General features: G+C 62.9%; 1 protein-coding gene across 2 annotated transcripts; it reads right to left on the minus strand.

Annotated features, from left to right (window-relative positions):
- Positions 1-3,736: 3,736 nt before the first annotated feature.
- Positions 3,737-15,196, minus strand: HERPUD1 (homocysteine inducible ER protein with ubiquitin like domain 1). 2 transcript variants are annotated; one of them, XM_064160624.1, is made up of 8 exons: positions 15,028-15,196; positions 12,178-12,255; positions 12,014-12,088; positions 10,179-10,300; positions 9,601-9,723; positions 7,973-8,305; positions 7,062-7,173; positions 3,737-4,656 (listed from the first exon to the last, which is right to left on the minus strand). In XM_064160624.1, the coding sequence occupies exons 1-8, from the start codon at positions 15,157-15,159 to the stop codon at positions 4,501-4,503; spliced, it is 1,131 nt and encodes a 376-aa protein (XP_064016694.1). In that variant the 5' UTR covers positions 15,160-15,196; the 3' UTR covers positions 3,737-4,500. The 2 variants fall into 2 exon arrangements, with proteins under 2 accessions (XP_064016694.1, XP_064016695.1); XM_064160625.1 differs by lacking the exon at positions 7,062-7,173.
- Between the last annotated feature and the right edge of the window lie 5,072 nt (positions 15,197-20,268).

Below are 20,268 nucleotides of genomic sequence, written 5' to 3' on the forward strand. Positions count from 1 at the left end.
CAGGAACTCCTGCCAGGAAGTGCAGCTGTTGGAGGGCAGCAGAGCCCTGCAGAGGGACCTGGGCAGGCTGCATGGGTGGGCAGAGGCCAAGGGGATGAGAGTGAAGAAGGCCAAGGGCAGGTTGTGCACTTTGGCCACAGCAGCCCCAAGCAGCAGTGCAGGCTGGGGCCAGAGGGGCTGAGAGCAGGCAGGCAGAGAGGGCCCTGGGGGTGCTGTGAGAGAGCAGCTGCAGAGGAGGCAGCAGTGTGCCCAGGTGGGCAGCAGAGCCAGTGGCAGCCTGGGCTGGCTGAGGAGCAGTGTGGGCAGCAGGAGAAGGGAGGTTCTTGTGCCCCTGTGCCCAGCCCTGCTCAGGCCAGCCCTGCAGTGCTGTGTCCAGCTGTGGGCTCCTGAATTGCAGAGAGCTGCTGAGGTGCTGGAAGGTGCTGAGAGAAGGGCAGCAAGGCTGGGGAGGGGCCTGGAGCACAGCCCTGTGAGGAGAGGCTGAGGGAGCTGGGGGGGTGCAGGCTGCAGCAGAGGGGCCTCAGGGCAGAGCTGATTGCTGCCTGCAGCTGCCTGCAGGGAGGCTGTAGCCAGGTGGGGTTGGGCTCTGGTGCCAGGCAGGCAGCAGCAGCAGAAGGGGCCCCAGGCTGCAGCTGTGGCAGGGCAGGTGTGGGCTGGCTGTGAGGAGGAAGCTGCTGGCAGAGAGAGTGATTGGCACTGGCATGGGCTGCCCAGGGAGGTGGTGGAGTGGCCTTGGCTGGAGGGGTTGGAGCCAAGGCTGGCTGGGCACTGAGTGCCATGGTGTGGTTGTTTGGGCAGGGCTGGGTGCTAGGTTGGCACTGAGTGCCATGGTGTGGTTGGTTGGGCAGGGCTGGGTGTTAGGTTGGGCTGGGTGAGCTCAGAGCTCTCTTCCAGCCTGCTTGGCTCCATGACTCTATGACCCAGCTCTCAGCTCTGTTAGACCTCACACAGCTGACCTCAGCCATGGATCCAGCCTGGGCAGAGCCCTCTGCAGACCTCCCGAGCCTCCAGCAGACCACCACTGGCACCAGCTCGGTGCCATCTGCACTAAGAACAGAAAGGCCAAGAGCCCTGAGCCTGTGTGGACCCCAGGGCATTGCCAGCCTCCTGCTGCTCACACTGCACCCCAGGGCATTGCCACCCTCCTGCTGCTCACACTGCACCCCAGGGCACTGCCAGCTCCTTGCCAGTCCCTGCCCTGCCCCAGCACAGCTTCAGAGGCTGCTGCTGGCAGAGGCCCCGAGCTGGGAGCAGAGCAGGACAGGCAACCAGCGGGCAATGACCTCCAGCAGGCACAGGAAGGCTGCAGCCTTTCTGCCTACAGCAGCAAAAGTCTGGGACGTGGAGGTGCTGTGAGCATCCCTGCCCTGGAGTAACCAGGCGGTGGGGACACGGCAGCCCACCCCCCTCCTCCTCCTCCTCCTCCTGCCAGTGCAAGGTCAGGGCAGCAGGAGGTTACCAGAAGGCAAGGCAAGGTTGAGTCGAGCTGGCAGGAGGCAGGGCAGGCTGCAGCAGCCAACAAAAGGCTCCATGCCCCAGGGAGTGCTTACAGAGATGTTTGGATAAGGTTTTGCTGTGTAAGGGATTCTCTGAAGGTCAGACACAGGCAGGAGCTCAACACCTTGCTGGCTCTTGCCCTGCTGGGGGGGGGGGAGATGTTTTTCCCCAGGCTCTCCAGAGCAGAGGTCTCTCAGTGCCATTAATCTTCGTGCAGCGTTGACCCAAAGCATCGGAGTTAGCCTGCAGCTGCTTCCTGCCAGGTAGCCTTGGCCACATCCTCCAGCAGCAGGATCAGCTCCAAGCACCACCTTCGAGACCAGGGCAGCCCTGGGCTGGCAGCAGAGCAAGCCCAAAGCTGGCTGATGCCACCTCACACGGCCCCCGTGCCCAGCAGCTGCCCTGGCAGAGCAGATTGAGGTTGGATGGGAGGAACAAGTTCTGCACCAGGAGGCTGCTGGAAGCCTGCAGGAGGTTGCCCAGGGAGGTGCCTGAGGCCTCATCCCTGGAGCTAGTCAAGGTGAGGTTCAGCAGGGCTCAGGGGAGGATGTCCCTGCTGAGTGCAGGATGCCCTTTGGGGGTCCCTTCCGACCCAGACCATGCTAAAAGGTGAAGGTGAGGCTGAGGGGAGGCCTCTGCCCCCCCTGCAGTTGCCTGGGACCCATCTGCTGGACACTCAGACATAAAGCAGCAGGGGACACTCCAGAGCTGCTGCTGTGGAGCAGAGGGGCAGCGTGAGGTGGGTGAGGGCACAGTTAGGGGTCTTGGGGTGGCCTCCAGCTGCACAGCTCTGCCAATGGCCCCAGCCTGCAGCTAGGGATGAAGCCCAAGGGGAGGCTGCAGGCACCTTGCCGGGCAAGGACAGAGCCCAGCTGGCAGCTGCAGGGGAGGCTACCAGAGGTTAGCAGCAGCCAAGCTGCTCTCCTCCCTCAGCTGCCAGCCTGTGCCCCTGGGGCTGACCAAACAGGGGCAGCTGCAGCTGGGCTTGCAGGAAGAGGATGGAAAGCAGCAGCACCACCACACAGCTGCCAGAGGGAGCAACCCCCCCTGCACCCACAGCCTTCAGGGCCCCTCTGGCCCAGCACAGGCTCCTTGTTCCTGGAAAACCAATCTGGGATGGCTGGGCTGCTCCAGCAGCCTTGCTTGGGAGGGCCCAAAGCTCCTAGGGAGAGTTTGTGCTGAGCCTTCCTGGTTTCCTTGCCCTGTCTCACAGGAGTTCAGTCAGTGAGTGGTCTGGGTTGAAAGGGACCTCAAAGATCACAGAACCATAGAATCAGGCAGTGCCAACCCCTGCCATGCCCAGGGACACCCTACCCTAGAGCAGGCTGCACACAGCCTCAGCCAGCCTGGCCTCAAACACCTCCAGCCATGGGGCCTCAACCCCCTCCCTGGGCAACCCATTCCAGCCTCTCACCACTCTCCTGCTCAACAACTTCCTCCTCCCCTCCAGCCTCACTCTCCCCACCTCCAGCTTTGCTCCAGCCCCCCCACTCCTGCCACTCCCTCACAGCCTCAAAAGTCCCTCCCCAGCTCTTTTGGAGCCCACTTCAGATCCTGGCAGGCCACCAGAAGGTCCCCTGGGAGCCTCCTCTGCTGCAGCCTGCACAGCCCCAACTCTTTCAGGCTGTGCTCATAGCAGAGCTGCTGCAGCCTCTCAGCATCCTCCTGGCCCTGCTCTGGACACTCTGCAGCATCTCCACAGCCCTCTTGTGCCAGGGGCTCCAGCACTGGCTGCAGGACTCCAGGTGGGCTCTCAGCAGAGCAGAGGGGCAGAATCCTCTCCCTGGCCCTGCTGCCCACACTGCTGCTGCTGCAGCCCAGGCTCTGCTTGGCTCTCTGGGCTGCAAGTGCACACTGCTGGCTCCTGCTGAGCTTCTCCTCCAGCAGCACCCCCAGGTGCCTCCCCTCTCCAGCCTGGCACTGCCCAGTCTGGATTGGTGCTTAGCATTGCCTCACCCCAGCTGCAGCACCTTGCACTTGGTCATGCTGAATGCCTGTGGGTGGCTTGTGTCCACCTCTGCAGCCTGTCTGAGCTGGGAGAGTGGAGAGGAGGTAAAAATTGATGGGAGTGAGGGTGGGGAGAGATTGGCACAGGCTGCCCAGGGCAGTGTTCAAGGCCAGGCTGGATGAGGCACTGAGTGTTGTGAGAGGTGTCCCTGGGCGTTGCAGTTGATGATTCAAGGTCACTTCCAACCTGATGCTGAGCTGAAGTGAGTTTGGACTCAGGATCCTGTCGAGCTGAGCCTCAGAACTGCAATTTATTGGAATCAAAGCCCTTTAACCAGATCAGAAACCAAAAGGGTCAGGCAGAAGAGCTGCTCTGGAGAGCAAAGTCAAGCCCAGGCAGCAGACTGCTCTGGGCAGCCAAAAAGCAGTGGAGGGGACCTGACATCCTCCATCAATTCTTGCTGGAGAGAGCTGAACACCCTCTGGGAGAGCAGGATTTGCCCAGGGCAAGGGGAGGGGGACTAAAGCCTTGGCTTTAAGTGATCTGAATTTGGCAAGCTGAAGTTGCCCACTGCTCAAGAAGAGATCCAAGAAGGGAACTGCACCACTCAGCCTTCAGGGGAGAGCTCAAAGTCTGGAAGAACAGCTCTGGCTTAAAAATAAACCACCAAACCCACCAAAGCAACCCAAAGCTCTGCTGCTGCACAGCCAGCAAAGGTTTGGCTTCTTCTGGAGGTCCTGCACTCAGTGTGAGTTTAAATAGCACTTGAAGCATTCCAACAGGAATCACATTGCACAGCAGAAGCAATTTGCTTCCCTAACTCCTTGCCACACCTCGGGGCCTGCAATGCCCAAGCCTCTGCGGGAGGGTACCCACAGCTGCTGCCCCTCCCTCCCCCACCAAGTTCCTTGGGATGAGGGCAAGCAGCTCAGGCTCCAGGGCTGTCCCAGCTCAAGGCATCTTGCAGCTTGCTTTGCTTGTCAAGGCCAGAGGAAGTGTCCACTGGAGCTGGAATCCAGAGCCCCTCGGGCTGAAGCCAACCGTGGCACCAGAGGTCAGTTGCGAGTCACTCCAGGCCCTTCTGGCAGCAGGGATGCAAAGAAAGTCTTGAAGAAGACCCATGCTGTGCCCAGCAGTGAGGGCCTGGGCTGCTGCAGCTCCTGCACAGCCTGGCCCTCCTCGGGGGGCTCTGCCCCAGCTGCATTCCCTCCCTGCAAGACAAAGGGGCTCAGTGAGTGAGGTGCTGCAGGCTGCTCTGCTCCTGCTGCATCCCCCCTGCAAGACAGAGGTGCTGCAGGCTGCTCTGCTCCTGCTGCATCCCCCCTGCAAGACAGAGGTGCTGCAGGCTGCCCTGCTCCTGCTGCATCCCCCCTGCAAGACAGAGGTGCTGCAGGCTGCTCTGCTCCTGCTGCATCCCCCCTGCAAGACAGAGGTGCTGCAGGCTGCCCTGCTCCTGCTGCATCCCCCCTGCAAGACAGAGGTGCTGCAGGCTGCCCTGCTCCTGCTGCATCCCCCCTGCAAGACAGAGGTGCTGCAGGCTGCTCTGCTCCTGCTGCATCCCCCCTGCAAGACAGAGGTGCTGCAGGCTGCCCTGCTCCTGCTGCATCCCCCCTGCAAGACAGAGGTGCTGCAGGCTGCTCTGCTCCTGCTGCATCCCCCCTGCAAGACAGAGGTGCTGCAGGCTGCCCTGCTCCTGCTGCATCCCCCCTGCAAGACAGAGGTGCTGCAGGCTGCTCTGCTCCTGCTGCATCCCCCCTGCAAGACAGAGGTGCTGCAGGCTGCCCTGCTCCTGCTGCATCCCCCCTGCAAGACAGAGGTGCTGCAGGCTGCTCTGCTCCTGCTGCATCCCCCCTGCAAGACAGAGGTGCTGCAGGCTGCCCTGCTGCTGCATCATTCCCCCTGCAAGACAGAGGTGCTGCAGGCTGCTCTGCTCCTGCTGCATCCCCCCTGCAAGACAGAGGTGCTGCAGGCTGCCCTGCTCCTGCTGCATCCCCCCTGCAAGACAGAGGTGCTGCAGGCTGCCCTGCTCCTGCTGCATCCCCCCTGCAAGACAGAGGTGCTGCAGGCTGCCCTGCTGCTGCATCATTCCCCCTGCAAGACAGAGGTGCTGCAGGCTGCTCTGCTCCTGCTGCATCCCCCCTGCAAGACAGAGGTGCTGCAGGCTGCTCTGCTCCTGCTGCATCCCCCCTGCAAGACAGAGGTGCTGCAGGCTGCTCTGCTCCTGCTGCATGCCCCCTGCAAGACAGAGGTGCTGCAGGCTGCTCTGCTCCTGCTGCATCCCCCCTGCAAGACAGAGGTGCTGCAGGCTGCTCTGCTCCTGCTGCATGCCCCCTGCAAGACAGAGGTGCTGCAGGCTGCTCTGCTCCTGCTGCATGCCCCCTGCAAGACAGAGGTGCTGCAGGCTGCCCTGCTGCTGCATCATCCCCCCTGCAAGACAGAGGTGCTGCAGGATGCCCTGCTCCTGCTGCATCATCCCTCCTGCAAGACACAGGTGCCTGGAGGATGCAGGAGGAGCAGAGCAGCCTGCAGCACCTGTCTTGCAGGAAGAGTGCCTCAGGCTGCTCAGCTCCAGCTGCAGGCTGCTTGGCAGAGGAGAGCACTGCAGCAGCAGGTGCCCAGCAGCAGGGTTTGCCACCCACCTGTCACTGCCCCCCACCAGGAAAAGCCTGCAAGTGTCCCCACAAACTCAATCCTTCCCTCCACTGCTGCACACTGGTGTGGTTGGTCAGCTCAGGCTGAGTGCCCAGCAAGGGGCTGGCACAGACAGGAGCCAACAGGCCTGGAGAGTGGTGTCTGTCTGCAGCTAAATGTCCCTGACAGCAGTGCCAGGTCTGGCCACTTAGGCCACAACCCCAAGCAGCAGTGCAGGCTGGGGCCAGAGGGGCTGAGAGCAGGCAGGCAGAGAGGGAGCTGGGGGTGCTGTGAAGAGAGCAGCTGCAGAGGAGGCAGCAGTGTGCCCAGGTGGGCAGCAGAGCCAGTGGCAGCCTGGGCTGGCTCAGGAGCAGTGTGGGCAGCAGGAGAAGGGAGGTTCTTGTGCCCCTGTGCCCAGCCCTGCTCAGGCCAGCCCTGGAGTGCTGTGTCCAGCTGTGGGCTCCTGAATTGCAGAGAGCTGCTGAGGTGCTGGAAGGTGCTGAGAGAAGGGCAGCAAGGCTGGGGAGGGGCCTGGAGCACAGCCCTGAGAGGAGAGGCTGAGGGAGCTGGGGGGGTGCAGGCTGCAGCAGAGGAGGCTCAGGGCAGAGCTGATTGCTGCCTGCAGCTGCCTGCAGGGAGGCTGTAGCCAGGTGGGGTTGGGCTCTGGTGCCAGGCAGGCAGCAGCAGCAGAAGGGGCCCCAGGCTGAAGCTGTGGCAGGGCAGGTGTGGGCTGGCTGTGAGGAGGAAGCTCCTGGCAGAGAGAGTGATTGGCACTGGCATGGGCTGCCCAGGGAGGTGGTGGAGTGGCCATGCCTAGAAGTGGTGAAGAGGAGGCTGCATGAGGCACTTGGTGCCAGGGGTTACTTGGAAGGTGCTAGGTTGGAGTCTATGATCTTGAAGGTCTTTTCCAGCCTGTTTTGATTCTGTGAGAAAAGGGAAAGTAAAGCCCAAGCAGGTGGAGGTTAAAGCAAGGGCAAGGCACTACCTGCAGGTTGTTGTTCTGGTCCTGGTTGCCAGCAGCTGGAGGAGCAGCAGCAGCATTGCCTGGGAAGGGCTGGATTGGCCTCCTCCGGAACGGGAGCCACCCAACGTGGTGCCTGGGGAAGGCAGCAGATGGTTACCAGGTCCTGCTTCAGCACTGCTCCTGCTCCCTCCTGCCACAGCACCACGGCCTGGCTGCCCAACAGCAGGCACAGCACATTCAGCTCTTCCTGCCCAGTGCTCACAAAGCCTCCTGTTAGCCTCCAGGGAGGCCTCAGAGCAGCCTTGCAGTGCCTGAAGGGGCTGCAGGAGAGCTGGGGAGGGACTTTGGACAAGGGCTGGCAGTGCCAGGAGGGAGAATGGCTCTGAGCTGGGAGAGGAGAAGAAACTGCTGGCAGTGAGGGTGGGGAGAGCCTGGCACAGGTTGGCCAGGGAGGTTATGGAGCACAGAATGGGATCAAAGATCCCATCCTGCTTCTGTGCTCCACAGCCTCCCTGGGCAACCTGTGCCAGAGTCCCACCTCCCTCACACTGCACAACTCCTTCCTCAGCTCCAGCCCAGCCCTGCTCTGTCTCAGCTCCAAACCATGCCCCCTTGGCCTGCCTCAGCCCCCCTCAGCCAAAGGCTCTCTGCAGCCTCCCTGCAGGCTCCCTTCAGGCCCCGGCAGCAGCTCTGAGGTGCCCCTGGAGCCTTCTCCTCCCCAGGCTGCACCCCCCTAGGACTCTCAGCATATAAGCCATGCAGACTAGAGCCTACTACACACCCATTCTCCATCTCTGCTAAAGCCTGAGCTACACCAGGACTAAGGAGGGGTCCAGGTGCAGGAGCCAAAGCTCAGCTGGCAGCCAGCAGAGCAGAGTGCTGCAGTGAACCCCTGAGCACAAGAGGAGGAGGTGCCCAAAGCAGGCACTTACAGGTACATCAGAACTGTGCCACCCATCACCAGCAGGAACCTGCTGACACTGGAGTAGAAGTAGACAACGTTGACAAAGACATAGAAGAGTGTTGCTGAGTAGAGCCAGTCCAGCCAGTCTCGATGGGCACCTTCCTCCTCCTCCTCCATCAGGGCACCCCCCTGGGCATTCACCCGCAGGTTCTGGTTGGGCGCCGCATCGAGCCGGGCAGCAGCATCCTGGTTTGGGGCAGGAAGGGGGTCTGCCAGAGGGGCTGGAGGGGCCACTGGGGGCACTGGTACCTCCCGAGGACGCTGGGCACGAGATGGGTCAGCAGATGTGGCGGAGGCCAAGCTGAAACACAAGACAAAGGACAGTGAGGCTGAGGCAGGTCCCTTCGCTGCCCACATCAGAAGGGGCAGAGCAGAGGCAGGTGGCAAGCAGAGAGCTGTGGGGTCAGAAGTGTTGCTCTGTTCCACGCCCTCAGACAGGCAAACCACTCAACCCTGCCACCTGATGGGCACCAGCTCTGCAAGAGACCCCTTTAGAGCAACCTGAAGGCAGCTGGCAGGTTGCCGCTGCCCCTCTGGCCCTGCCTGCCAGCAGGTCTCATCCTGCCTGGCACTGGACACCTCCAGGGAGGCTGTGGAGGCTGCATCAGGTGGAACCTGCATGGGCAGAGGCTGTTTAGCCTGGGGAGCTCCTGCTCAGGGGAGCCAGGCAGGACTTGGGAAGGGTCTCTGTGTGTGTGCCAAGGACACCCCTCTGAAAGGTCTTCCCTTCAGGAGCCTCACCCAGAGGCCATTCAGAGGTCCAGGCAGGAGATAAGGCTGAGCACTGCCTGGCATTTGTGCTGGCATTGCCCCTGCCTGGTGCCAGCACGGTGGATGCCAGCTTGGTGCTTGCCACAGCTGCTGTGGCCAGGCAGGAGGGGGAGTGGGAGAGGGCCTGGCTGTGCCAGTTTGAGCTCTGTCTGGGCAGCCCAAGGAGGGGATCAGTTTTGATTCCATGACAGAGAGATATCCACAGCCTTGGTGATGCCCCCTGGAATGTGGCACAGGAGCTGAGCCTGGCACCAGGAGCAGCTCAGCTTGAAGGCTCTGCTGTTACCCAGCCCCTCTGCCCATCCAGAAACACCACAGGCTGCTGAGGTGGGCACTGACCCAGGGTGCTCATCCAGCCTGGCATTGAACACCTCCCTGGGCAACCTGTGCCAGGCTCTGCCCACCCTCACTGCCTCATCCAGCCTGGCACTGAACAACTCCCTGGGCAACCTGTGCCAATCTCTCCCCACCCTCACTGACAACTATTTCTTCCTCCTGTCCCAGCTCCAAGCCATTCTCCCTCCTCCTGGCACTGCCAGCCCTTGCCCAAAGTCCCTCCCCAGCTCCCCTGCAGCCCCTTCAGGCACTGCAAGGCTGCTCTCAGCTCTCCCTGCAGCCTTCTCCTCCCCAGGCTGCACAGCCCCAACTCTGCCAGCCTGTGCCCACAGCAGAGCTTCTCTGCAACCTCTGAGCATTTCTGTGACCTCCTCTGGACCCTCTCCAGCAGCTCCAGGCCCCTCTCATGCTGGGGGCACTGAGAACTGGGGGCAGTGCTGCAAGGTGATGCCTGAGCAGAGGGGCAGAAAGCTGTGAGCCAGCACTTACTATTGCAGGTAATATTGCCTGGCATAGAGCTGCTGGAGCCAGGACATCTGGAGCAGGCTGTAGGTGGTGTAGGCAGAGAAGGCAGGAGGCAGAGCTGGGCAGGGATGCTGAGCTGCTTCCAACCTTGGGCAAAACAGGAAGACATTCACGAGCAAGCCCTGGACAAGCTGCAGAGTCCTCTGCTACAGGACACCCTCAATAGCTTCTGCCACTTTGGGCACCCTGGAGGGCTAAAGGCCTCTCTGCAGCCCAGTCTCCACCCCATCAGTCAAGGGGAGATGTTCAGCCAGCAGAGCCTTCCCTCAGCTCTTGATGCCCACCAGAGCTTTACAACCCTGCCCTGTGGCCTGTGGGCTGGAGCCAGGCTGTGTGGCACAAGGGGCTGGCAGCCAACATGCTCCCCCTCACAGAAGGGTAGGGTTGGAGGGTCCAGGCCCTCTACTGGAGCAGGACCACCCCGGGCAGATCACACAGGCAGACATGCAGCTGGGGCTGGAGGCTCTCCAGAGCAGGAGACTCCACAGCCTCTCTGGCAGCCTGCTCCAGGCCTGCTGCACCCTTAGCTTGAAACACTTTACCTGCTGCTGCCTTCTGCTGCAGCCTGGCCACCAGAAGGGCACCTCAGGCTCCCACCAGCTGAAGAGGACACAGATGGCCCTGGAGCAGCTCCTGCTGATGCCTTTGGCTGCTCAGCTTTGACCTAGGCACAGCAAAGTGACTTTGTGAGCTTTCCCCAGGACACTGCCCAGGACCACAAGTGCAAGAGAGGTGACCTCCCGGCGCTGCGACCCAGCTCCTGCAGGGCTCCTCGGGCACTGCACCGCCAGAGGCTCCCCCAGCAGTCCAAAGCTCCTCACAGCACTGCCCGGCAGGGCAGGCCGAGCTGAGGGCACTCTGCACTTGCACCAGCTCTGCCTTCCCCCCCTTGCAGCACGCACGCAGGTCCCAGCTGGCCAGACAGATGCAGCCGAGGCAGCAGTGGGAGCTGCACTCCAAAGGCTTTGGAGTTTGCAACCCTGCAGCACAAACTGCTGTGTGCAGAGCTCAGCTGCTCTGTGCTGAGCCACCTGGAACAGCTCTAGGTGGAAGCAAGCACAGAGCCTTAGAATGGCAGGGGCTGGGAGGCACCTCCAGAGGTCACCCAGTCCAACATCCCCTTAGGGTCACCTAGGAACACATCCGGGGGGGCTGGAAGCTCTGCAGAGCAGGAGACTCCACAGCCTCTCTGGGCAGCCTGCTCCAAGCCTCCAGCACCCTCACACCAAACAACTTTCTCCTGCTGCTCAGGAGGAACCTCCTGGGTTCCAGCTCATAGCTCTTGGTCCTTGTCCTGCCACTGGGCACCCCAAAAAATCCTGGCACCTTCATCCTGGCACCCACCCCCCAGATTTTTACAGACGCCCTTGTGGGAGTCTAAATCCTCTCTCTCGGTCATCACCAAAGATAAAGACTGCATCGTCTCTCCTTAATCACCAAAGATAAAGACTGCATCGTCTCTCCTTAATCACCAAAGATGAAGACTGCATCGTCTCTCCTTAATCACCAAAGATGAAGAGGACTGCATCGTCTCTCCTTAACCTCGTTACTCCTGGGACTCGGGGCTTGGCCCAAAGCTCAGGGATGCAAACCAACAGACAACACCTTCGAAACTCCTGGAGCTCAGCCTGGCTGGGATGCCCAGGAGGCCTACATCTTATCTCAGCTCCCCCCAAGGGAAAAGGTTTGTGTGCATTCAGGGTGTGGACAGGGGCAGCCAGGGAGGGGGCGGAGGCCCTCCCCCCGGTGGTGCCGGATGCATGAGAATGGACAGGAAGATGCCCTGGGGGGCTGCAGCTGGACACTGAGCAGAAGACTGTATAAAAAGGCAGGAGAAATGCCTGCCAAAGGGTGGCATTCCCAGCGGGCCACCAGTGGCATCTCCACCGGACCACCGAGGGCAGACCACCACCAGACCAGCAGAGCTGCAGCACCCGAGGAAACTCTGACAACCTCCACAGCAGATCATCCCTGGGCCACGCACCCGTCTCTCTCCCTCCCCTCCATCTGCGACTGAGGGCAATATGATCACAGCCTTTTCCCTTCCCTGCTCCTCCTTCTCTTCTCCATCGTTCTCTTTATCTTTCTCTCTCCCCCTTCCCCCCTCTCTCCCTCCGTTTTGCCCAAGCTTATCCTTTAATAAACAGTTTCCTGGTGATCTCTGGTCTCGTTTGCACCTTAATCTCACAACACAGAATCCATAACAACTGGTCTTGCTCCTCTGGCCAGACCTCTGCTCCTCCGGACCTTGACAGCCCTCTCAGCCTTCTGCTCCCCAGACTAATCTGCCCCCAAGCTCCCGCAGCAGAGACAGTCACACCACCCAGCCCTTCCCATTCCCAGCCACCACCCCAGGGCTCAGGGCAGTGCCAGCTACCTCTGCACTGGTTCCTGGTGCATTTGCAGGAGTCTTCAAGTTGTAGACCAGGTGCAGAGCATGCAGCTCCCCGTGCTGGAATGCAGGAGGAGACAGGTTACAAGCACAGCCCCTTCCCCTCCGGCACTGCAGACCACCACAGCAGAGCTCTTCTGGTTTCATACCTTCAGCAGCAGCTCCCCCAGGTGCTGATGGTCAAGCAGCAACTTCCCAGCATAAATCAGTTTTTGGTCTTCTTCAGGCTTAAGAAAAGAAACCAAGAACAGGATTAGAATCAGAGAAGCACAGAGCTGTGAGGTTGGAAGAGGCCTGGGAGCTCACCAAGCCCAGTCACTCAGCCAGAGCTCACACTGCTGCTCAACCACTGCACCACCTCCAGGCAGCTCTTGGACCCCTCCAGGGGTGGTGGTGGCTCCAACACCTCCCTGGGCAGCCCCTGAGAGCCCTTTTTGGCAAGACATTTTTACCAGTGCCCAAACTGAACCTGCCCTGGCACAGCCTGAGGCTGTTTCCTCTTGCCCTGGCACTTGTTGCATTAGACCAGAGCCCAGCCCCAGCTGGCTGCAGCCTCCCCTCAGGGAGCTGCAGAAAGCAGTGAGGTCTCCTTCAGCCTCTTCTCCACACTACCCCCAGATCCCTCAGCTGCCCCTTCCCAGCCCTCTTCTCCAGACCCTTCCCCACCTTTCTTGTCCTACTCCAGCCCCTCAATGTCCTTCTGAGAGCAGGGGACCCAAAGCTGACCCCAGGGTGCAAGGTGTGGCCTTGCCAGTGCCCAGCACCAGGACACAGCCACATGCCTGCCCCTGCTGACGCAAGGCAGGATGCTGCTGGCCTTCCGGGCACCTGGGCACACTGCTGGCTCACATCCAGCTGGACACAAGACTGGAAAGAGACCTTCAAAGATTAGATAATCTTCAAAGGGCCCTTCCAAGCCAAGGCAGCCTACGACAGCTCTGTCAAGCTGATGCAAGCAGCAGCTGACCCAAGCTGCAGGCGAGGCACAGCTGGAAGCAGCCCCTGCAGTCAGGTGCACAGGGAGCTGGCCACAGTTGAACTCAGGTGGTGAGAGGAGGACAGCTGAACCCTGGAGTTTAACATCAGTGATGAACAGGAGGCCACAAAGCTCCCCTTGGGCAGCAAACTTGCTTCTGTGCTGCCTTTTACAGCCCCAGCAAACATTTGTGCTCCTCAGAGAGGGGGATGGGCACAACATCTAATCCCAGCAGCACTGCAGGTGCTGTCAAACCCATCTGTGACACCCCAGCAGCTGCTCACCCAGAGCCTACCCACCACATCCCAGCTGCCAGGCACAGCGTTGCTGGGCAGTCCCCTGGCTGCAAGGCAAAGAGGAGCTTGGAGGGAGTCTCATCAATGCTGATTATAAGAGGGGGAGGTGGCAGGAGGATGGGACCAGGCTTCGCTCAGTGCTGCCAAGTGACAGGACAAGGGGAAACAGGCACAAGCTGGAACAACACAAGTTCCATCTAAACGCAGGGAGGAATTGGCCAGGATGATGCAGCCCTGGAGCAGGCTGCCCGCCTGTGAGAGGGAGGCAAAGCAGCGGCTGCCCTTGCTGAGCGCCTGCGGCTCCTCGGGAAACCAAACCTCTGCCTTCCCACCCTGCCAGCACCGCACGGCCGGCCCGGGGCTGCCCCCCGTCCCGCGGGGCGACAGCCTTCAGCGGCCACCCCCAGAGCCTCAGCCCTGCCTCTCCTCCTGCTCCTTCAGCAGCCACCCCTAGAGCCTCAGCCCTGCCTCTCCTCCGCTCCTTCAGCAGCCACCCCTAGAGCCTCAGCCCTGCCTCTCCTCCTGCTCCTTCAGCAGCCACCCCTAGAGCCTCAGCCCTGCCTCTCCTCCTGCTCCTTCAGCAGCCACCCCTAGAGCCTCAGCCCTGCCTCTCCTCCTGCTCCTTCAGCAGCCACCCCTAGAGCCTCAGCCCTGCCTCTCCTCCGCTCCTTCAGCAGCCACCCCTAGAGCCTCAGCGCTGCCTCTCCTCCGCTCCTTCAGCAGCCACCCCTAGAGCCTCAGCCCTGCCTCTCCTCCGCTCCTTCAGCAGCCACCCCTAGAGCCTCAGCCCTGCCTCTCCTCCGCTCCTTCAGCAGCCACCCCTAGAGCCTCAGCCCTGCCTCTCCTCCGCTCCTTCAGCAGCCACCCCTAGAGCCTCAGCCCTGCCTCTCCTCCTGCTCCTTCAGCAGCCACCCCTAGAGCCTCAGCCCTGCCTCTCCTCCGCTCCTTCAGCAGCCACCCCTAGAGCCTCAGCCCTGCCTCTCCTCCGCTCCTTCAGCAGCCACCCCTAGAGCCTCAGCCCTGCCTCTCCTCCGCTCCTTCAGCAGCCACCCCTAGAGCCTCAGCGCTGCCTCTCCTCCGCTCCTTCAGCAGCCACCCCTAGAGCCTCAGCCCTGCCTCTCCTCCGCTCCTTCAGCAGCCACCCCTAGAGCCTCAGCCCTGCCTCTCCTCCGCTCCTTCAGCAGCCACCCCTAGAGCCTCAGCCCTGCCTCTCCTCCTGCTCCTTCAGCAGCCACCCCTAGAGCCTCAGCCCTGCCTCTCCTCCGCTCCTTCAGCAGCCACCCCTAGAGCCTCAGCCCTGCCTCTCCTCCTGCTCCTTCAGCAGCCACCCCTAGAGCCTCAGCCCTGCCTCTCCTCCTGCTCCTTCAGCGGCCACCCCTAGAGCCTCAGCGCTGCCTCTCCCCGCAAGCAGAGGCCGTGCCCCGGGGCTGCCCCCCCGCCCGGCCGCGCAGGACCGGCGGCCCCGGCAGCGCGGTTAACGTTTAACGGGGAACCGAGCGAGGCGCCAGGCGAACCCCGGTCCCCCCCACGCCCTCCCCGGCTCGCTGATGCAATCGAGTGAGGGACAGCCCGGCGTAGGGGCGGGGGCAGATGCCAGCAGGGCTCAGCCGGGCGAAGCGACGGCAACGGAAGAAACCCCGCGGGAGCTGAGCTCAGCCCACACCTCACGACCTCCGTCCCCCAGCCGCAGCACGCCGGCAGCGGCGGGCAGAGGGTCGCGCACTCACCGGTGCCTCGGGGACCAGGCGACGCAGCTCGGCCTTGAGGCGGCGCACGGTCCAGGCGGGCCCGGCGCGGAGGCGCAGGTCGGGGTGCCGCTGTGTGGGGCTCCGGACCAGCAGCGGCAGCGACCCCTCCATGGCGATGGCGGCAGCGGCACAAACAGCTCCCCCCGGCTGCCCCCCGCCCTTTTGTGTGCGGCCGCCCCGCCCCGCCCCGCCGCAGGGACGCGGTGGCTGCGGCTGATTGGTCCCAGTGGGAGTGAGGGGCGGGGACTGCTACGTGTGCCAATGGGACGCAGCCCCGCGTGCAGCGCCACGCGAGCGCGGCGGCAGCGCTGATTGGACGCTCGGCGTCACCATGGCGACCGCTCCGGCCCGCCCCCGCCCCCGCGCCCGCGCCCGGCCGGCCCTGGGGCTCGGTTCCCGCTGCCACCGCCGCCCCCCCGCCGCCCCCCCGCCGCCCCCCCGCCGCTCTCCCGCCGCCCCTCCGCCCCGCCCCCGCCGCCCCTCCGCCGCCCCTCCGCGCCGCCCCCGCCGCCCCCCCGCCGCCCTCCCACCGCCCCTCCGCCGCCCCTCCGCCGCCCCCCCCCCGCCCCCCCGCCGCGCCCCCGCCGTCCTCCTGCCCTCCTCCCTGCGGGGGGAAGCGGCCCCGCCGCGGGCGCCGGCAGGAAGGGCTGGAGGTGTTCAGTCTGGAGGAGGAGAAGGCTGCAGGGAGAGCTGAGGGCAGCCCTGCAGTGCCTGAAGGGGCTGCAGGGGAGCTGGGGAGGGACTTTGGGCAAGGACTGGCAGTGCCAGGAGGGACAATGGCTGCAGCTTCTCCTTCACTCACCCGCCCTGTGTCCTGGCTGCCCCTCCAGCCTGCCCTGGCCCTGCTGTGGTGCCACTGAAGCGTGTGGCCCAGCCGGGGAGCTGGGCAGTGGAGCTGGGCAGTGGAACTCGTTCCCTGTGGTCTTTAAGTGCCCTGCTCAGGTGACAGCTCCAGCACACAGCTTCAGCCGCGGTGCCAGTTTTAGAGGCCACAGAACCCTGGAGGTTGGAAGAGGCCTTGGAAGTCACCAACCTCTGACCCAGAGCTCACACTGCTGCCCAGCTGCCACCACTGCACCGCCGCCCTCGGCACCATGTCCGGGCAGCTCCTGAGCCCCTCCCGGGCCGGGAACTGCACCACCTGCCTGGGCAGCCTGTGCCAGGGCCTGGGAGCCTTGCTGGGAAGGAATCCCTCTTAATGTTCCACCTGGCACAGCCTGAGGCTGTTTCCTCTCTTCTTGTTTGTTACTGGACAGCAGAGCCCAGCCCCAGCTGGCTGCAGCCTCCTCTCAGGGAGCTGCACAGAGCAATGAGCTCTGCCTCAGCCTCCTCTGCCCCACACTGCACACCCCCAGCTCCCTCAGCTGCCCCTCCCCAGCCCTCTGTTCCAGGCCCTTCCTCAACGTTATTGCCCTATTTTTGCCCTGCTCCAGCTCCTCAATGTCCTTCTTGGTGTGGGGGGTCTCAAATGTGACCCCAGGGTTGGAGGTGTGGTTCGTTGTACTCTTCCCTCCCTGCCCGCAGGAGCTGCTCAGCTCTCAGCAGGGACCTGCAGGGCCTGGATCCACAGATGGAGACCTCTGCTCATGGTACCAGAGCTGTGACACCCCAGCAAGGCTGGCACTGACACCCCCTTGCTCCTGCACATGGCTAAAGGGAGTGTGCAGGGGTGCTGGGAAAGGAAAGGGAATCCTGGGCTGGCTGAGGAGCAGTGTGGGCAGCAGGAGAAGGGAGGTTCTTGTGCCCCTGTGCCCAGCCCTGCTCAGGCCAGCCCTGGAGTGCTGTGTCCAGCTGTGGGCTCCTGAATTGCAGAGAGCTGCTGAGGTGCTGGAAGGTGCTGAGAGAAGGGCAGCAAGGCTGGGGAGGGGCCTGGAGCACAGCCCTGTGAGGAGAGGCTGAGGGAGCTGGGGGGGTGCAGGCTGCAGCAGAGGAGGCTCAGGGCAGAGCTGATTGCTGCCTGCAGCTGCCTGCAGGGAGGCTGTAGCCAGGTGGGGTTGGGCTCTGGTGCCAGGCAGGCAGCAGCAGCAGAAGGGGCCCCAGGCTGAAGCTGTGGCAGGGCAGGTGTGGGCTGGCTGTGAGGAGGAAGCTCCTGGCAGAGAGAGTGATTGGCACTGGCATGGGCTGCCCAGGGAGGGGGTGGAGTGGCCGTGGCTGGAGGGGTTGGAGCCAAGGCTGGCAGGGCACTGAGTGCCATGGTGTGGTTGTTTGGGCAGGGCCGGGTGCCAGGTTGGCACTGAGTGCCATGGTGTGGTTGGTTGGGCAGGGCTGGGTGCTAGGTTGGCACTGAGTGCCATGGTGTGGTTGTTTGGGCAGGGCTGGGTGCTAGGTTGGCACTGAGTGCCATGGTGTGGTTGTTTGGGCAGGGCTGGGTGCTAGGTTGGCACTGAATGCCATGGTCTGGTTGTTTGGGCAGGGCTGGGTGCTAGGTTGGCACTGAGTGCCATGGTGTGTTTGGTTGGGCAGGGCTGGGTGCTAGGCTGGCACTGAGTGCCATGGTGTAGTTGGTTGGGCAGGGCTGGGTGCTAGGTTGGCACTGAGTGCCATGGTCTGGTTGGCTGGGCAGGGCTGGGTGCTTGGTTGGCACTGAGTGCCATGGTGTGGTTGGTTGGGCAGGGCTGGGTGCTAGGTTGGCACTGAGTGCCATGGTGTGGTTGGCTGGGCAGGGCTGGGTGCCAGGTTGGGTGGATGAGCTTGGAGCTCTCTTCCAGCCTGCTTGGCTCTATGGTTCTGTGCTGCTCTGATTCCCCAAATCATCACTGGCAGAAAAGGAGCCACAAACAGCTCCTGTCCTCCTCCCCACACCCTTCTGCCTTTGTGGGGTGCTGCAGCAGCAGGGAGCCCGATGGGAGGGCTCCTAAGGCACCCAGGAGAGGGTTTTCCCCCTGTGCTTTCAAACAGCCTGGTGGGAGGCGAGGAGCTGGCTCTGGCTCTCAGCACCTCCGCTGGGCTCTGCTGCTCAGGACTCCCTGCCAGCCAGACCTGTTGCCCAAAGGCAGGGATGAGTCTGCAGCCAGCGCCAGGGGCTGGCAGGCAGGGGACACTGTGCCGTGGGGATGTGTCTGTCACCTCTGCCTCCCGGGGCACAGCCACGCCAGAGAGGGATGGGCTGCGCCTGTGGCTGCCATGCCAGGCGATGGAACACGCCGAGGGGGCACCCTTGTGGTGCTGGGGAGAACACTCTGGTGTGGCAGCTGTGAGGCACAGAGCCTTGGGGCTATTGAGTCTGGAGAAGGCTGAGTGGGACCTGAGCAATGCTCACAAATATCTGCAGGCTGGGGGGGCAAGAAGCAGGGGCCAGGCTCTACTCAGTGGTGTCCTGTGATAGCACAAGCGGCAGTGGGCACAAAGTGGCACCCAGGAGGTCCCTCCTCAGCAGGAGGAGAAAGATGTTTGGTGTGAGGCTGCTGGAGGCCTGGAGCAGGCTGCCCAGAGAGGCTGTGGAGCCTCTGCAGAGCTTCCACATCCCCCTGGCTGTGTTCCTGGGTGCCCTGCCCTGGGTGCCCCTGCTCTGGCAGGGACTTGTCCTGGGCGATCACCAGAGATCCTTCCCAGCCCCTTCCACTCCATCATCCCTCTCCACCATGAGCACTGCAGCAGCAGGAGTCACTTCAGAGTCCTCCCCATCCTTGGCCCTGTGTGCCCACCAGGGAGCTGCTGCCAGAGCTGCCTGCTGGCAGGGACTGTGCTCTGTGTCCCCCCAGCTGCTGACAGCCGTGGCAGGGAGACAGACAAAGGTGGTGCCCAGGGCTGCCCTTGCCAGTGTCCCCCTTTAAGGACAAGCTGCCTTTGTCTGCTGCTTTGGTTGCAGCCCTGGCTCCAGTGGCCCCAAGGAGCTGCCAGCCCAGGTGCTCAGGCTCTGCCAGGGACTCTGTGCCACTGCTGACCCGTGGTCTGAATGAGCAGCTGTAGTCACAGTGCTGCTCCTGCCTCTCCCCCCTGCCACCAAAAGGGTGGGCAGACCCCACCCGAGCTGCTCACTGCCCACCCCCTGCCCCAGCTTTTGCTGGGAGAACCACCTGCCCATGGGAAAGGACTGGGCAACCTCAGCTGAAGCCAGCTGGGGCTGGGGGAGCCACCTCCCAATGTGCCCACCAGCCTGAGTGCCAGACCTCAGCAGCCTCTTCCTAGGACCCTGAGCCCCTCTGGAGAGCCAGGCCCTGGCTAACCTCACCTGAAGCAGCCAAGAAGTGTGAAGATGGTGAACACGTTTAGACAGCACAAGAGAGGCAAAGGCCTGCTGGAGCAGGTCCAGAGGAGGCCATGAAGATGCTCAGAGGCTGGAGAAGCTCTGCTGTGGGCACAGCCTGGCAGAGTTGGGGCTGTGCAGCCTGGAGGGGAGAAGGCTCCAGGCAGAGCTCAGAGCTGCAGTGCAACACCTGCAGGGGAGCTGCAGGCAGGCTGGGGAGGGACTGCTCAGAAGGGGCTGTGGGGACAGGCTGAGGGCAATGGTTTGGAGCTGGAGCAGGGCAGAGTTAGGTTGGGCATCAGGAGGGAGTTGTGCCCAGGGAGGGTGGGGAGAGCCTGGCACAGGCTGCCCAGGGAGGTGCTCGAGGCTCTGTCTATGGAGACATCCAGGCTCAGCTGCCTGCGTGCTCTGGTTGGAGCAGCCTGCTCTGGCTGGAGCTGTCCCTGCTGCCCGCAGGGGGTTGCAGAAGATGCCCCTGGAGGGTCTCTTTCAGCCAGGTGCCCTTGGCATTTGGCAGCACCTGCCCTACTGCTGGTGCTAAGGCAGAGGAGCAAACATCTGCCCTGGCACTGCCTTGGGTCTCACCCTGTCACCACGGACCTGGGGCCAAGCCAGAAGGTGTGAGCAGCCTGTCAGTCCCACCCTGCTGCTGACCACGACGGGAGCTGAAGGGCTGCCAGCTGCTGTGCTCGCTGGTGCCGCTGCCAGTGTGCCCCCGGCGCAGGGCAGGCTTCTCTCCCTGGCCTCGCTCAGTTTCCCCACACAAAGAGACGCTGCTGGGGGCGTCCGCAGAGGAGCTCCCAGCTCTGCCTGCATCCTGCCAAGCCCTCGGCGCAGCAGGAGCAGCCGCTGGAGATCCTGCTGGTACCGGAGCAGCTGTGCCCTGCCCCCTCAGCCCGGCGTGCTCCCTGTGCCCTCCCAGGCGCGGTGAGGCAGGGGAAGAGCCTGCCAGGAGCCACAGTCCAGCTTGCATGGGCCCGGCCCGCTGGCAGTGCCCAAGTCTGACACAGGCTGGTGCCGGCCAAAGGTTGCTC

This window comes from Pogoniulus pusillus, chromosome 20 (genome assembly GCF_015220805.1).
Source record: "Pogoniulus pusillus isolate bPogPus1 chromosome 20, bPogPus1.pri, whole genome shotgun sequence".
Classification (NCBI taxonomy): Eukaryota; Metazoa; Chordata; class Aves; order Piciformes; family Lybiidae; genus Pogoniulus; species Pogoniulus pusillus.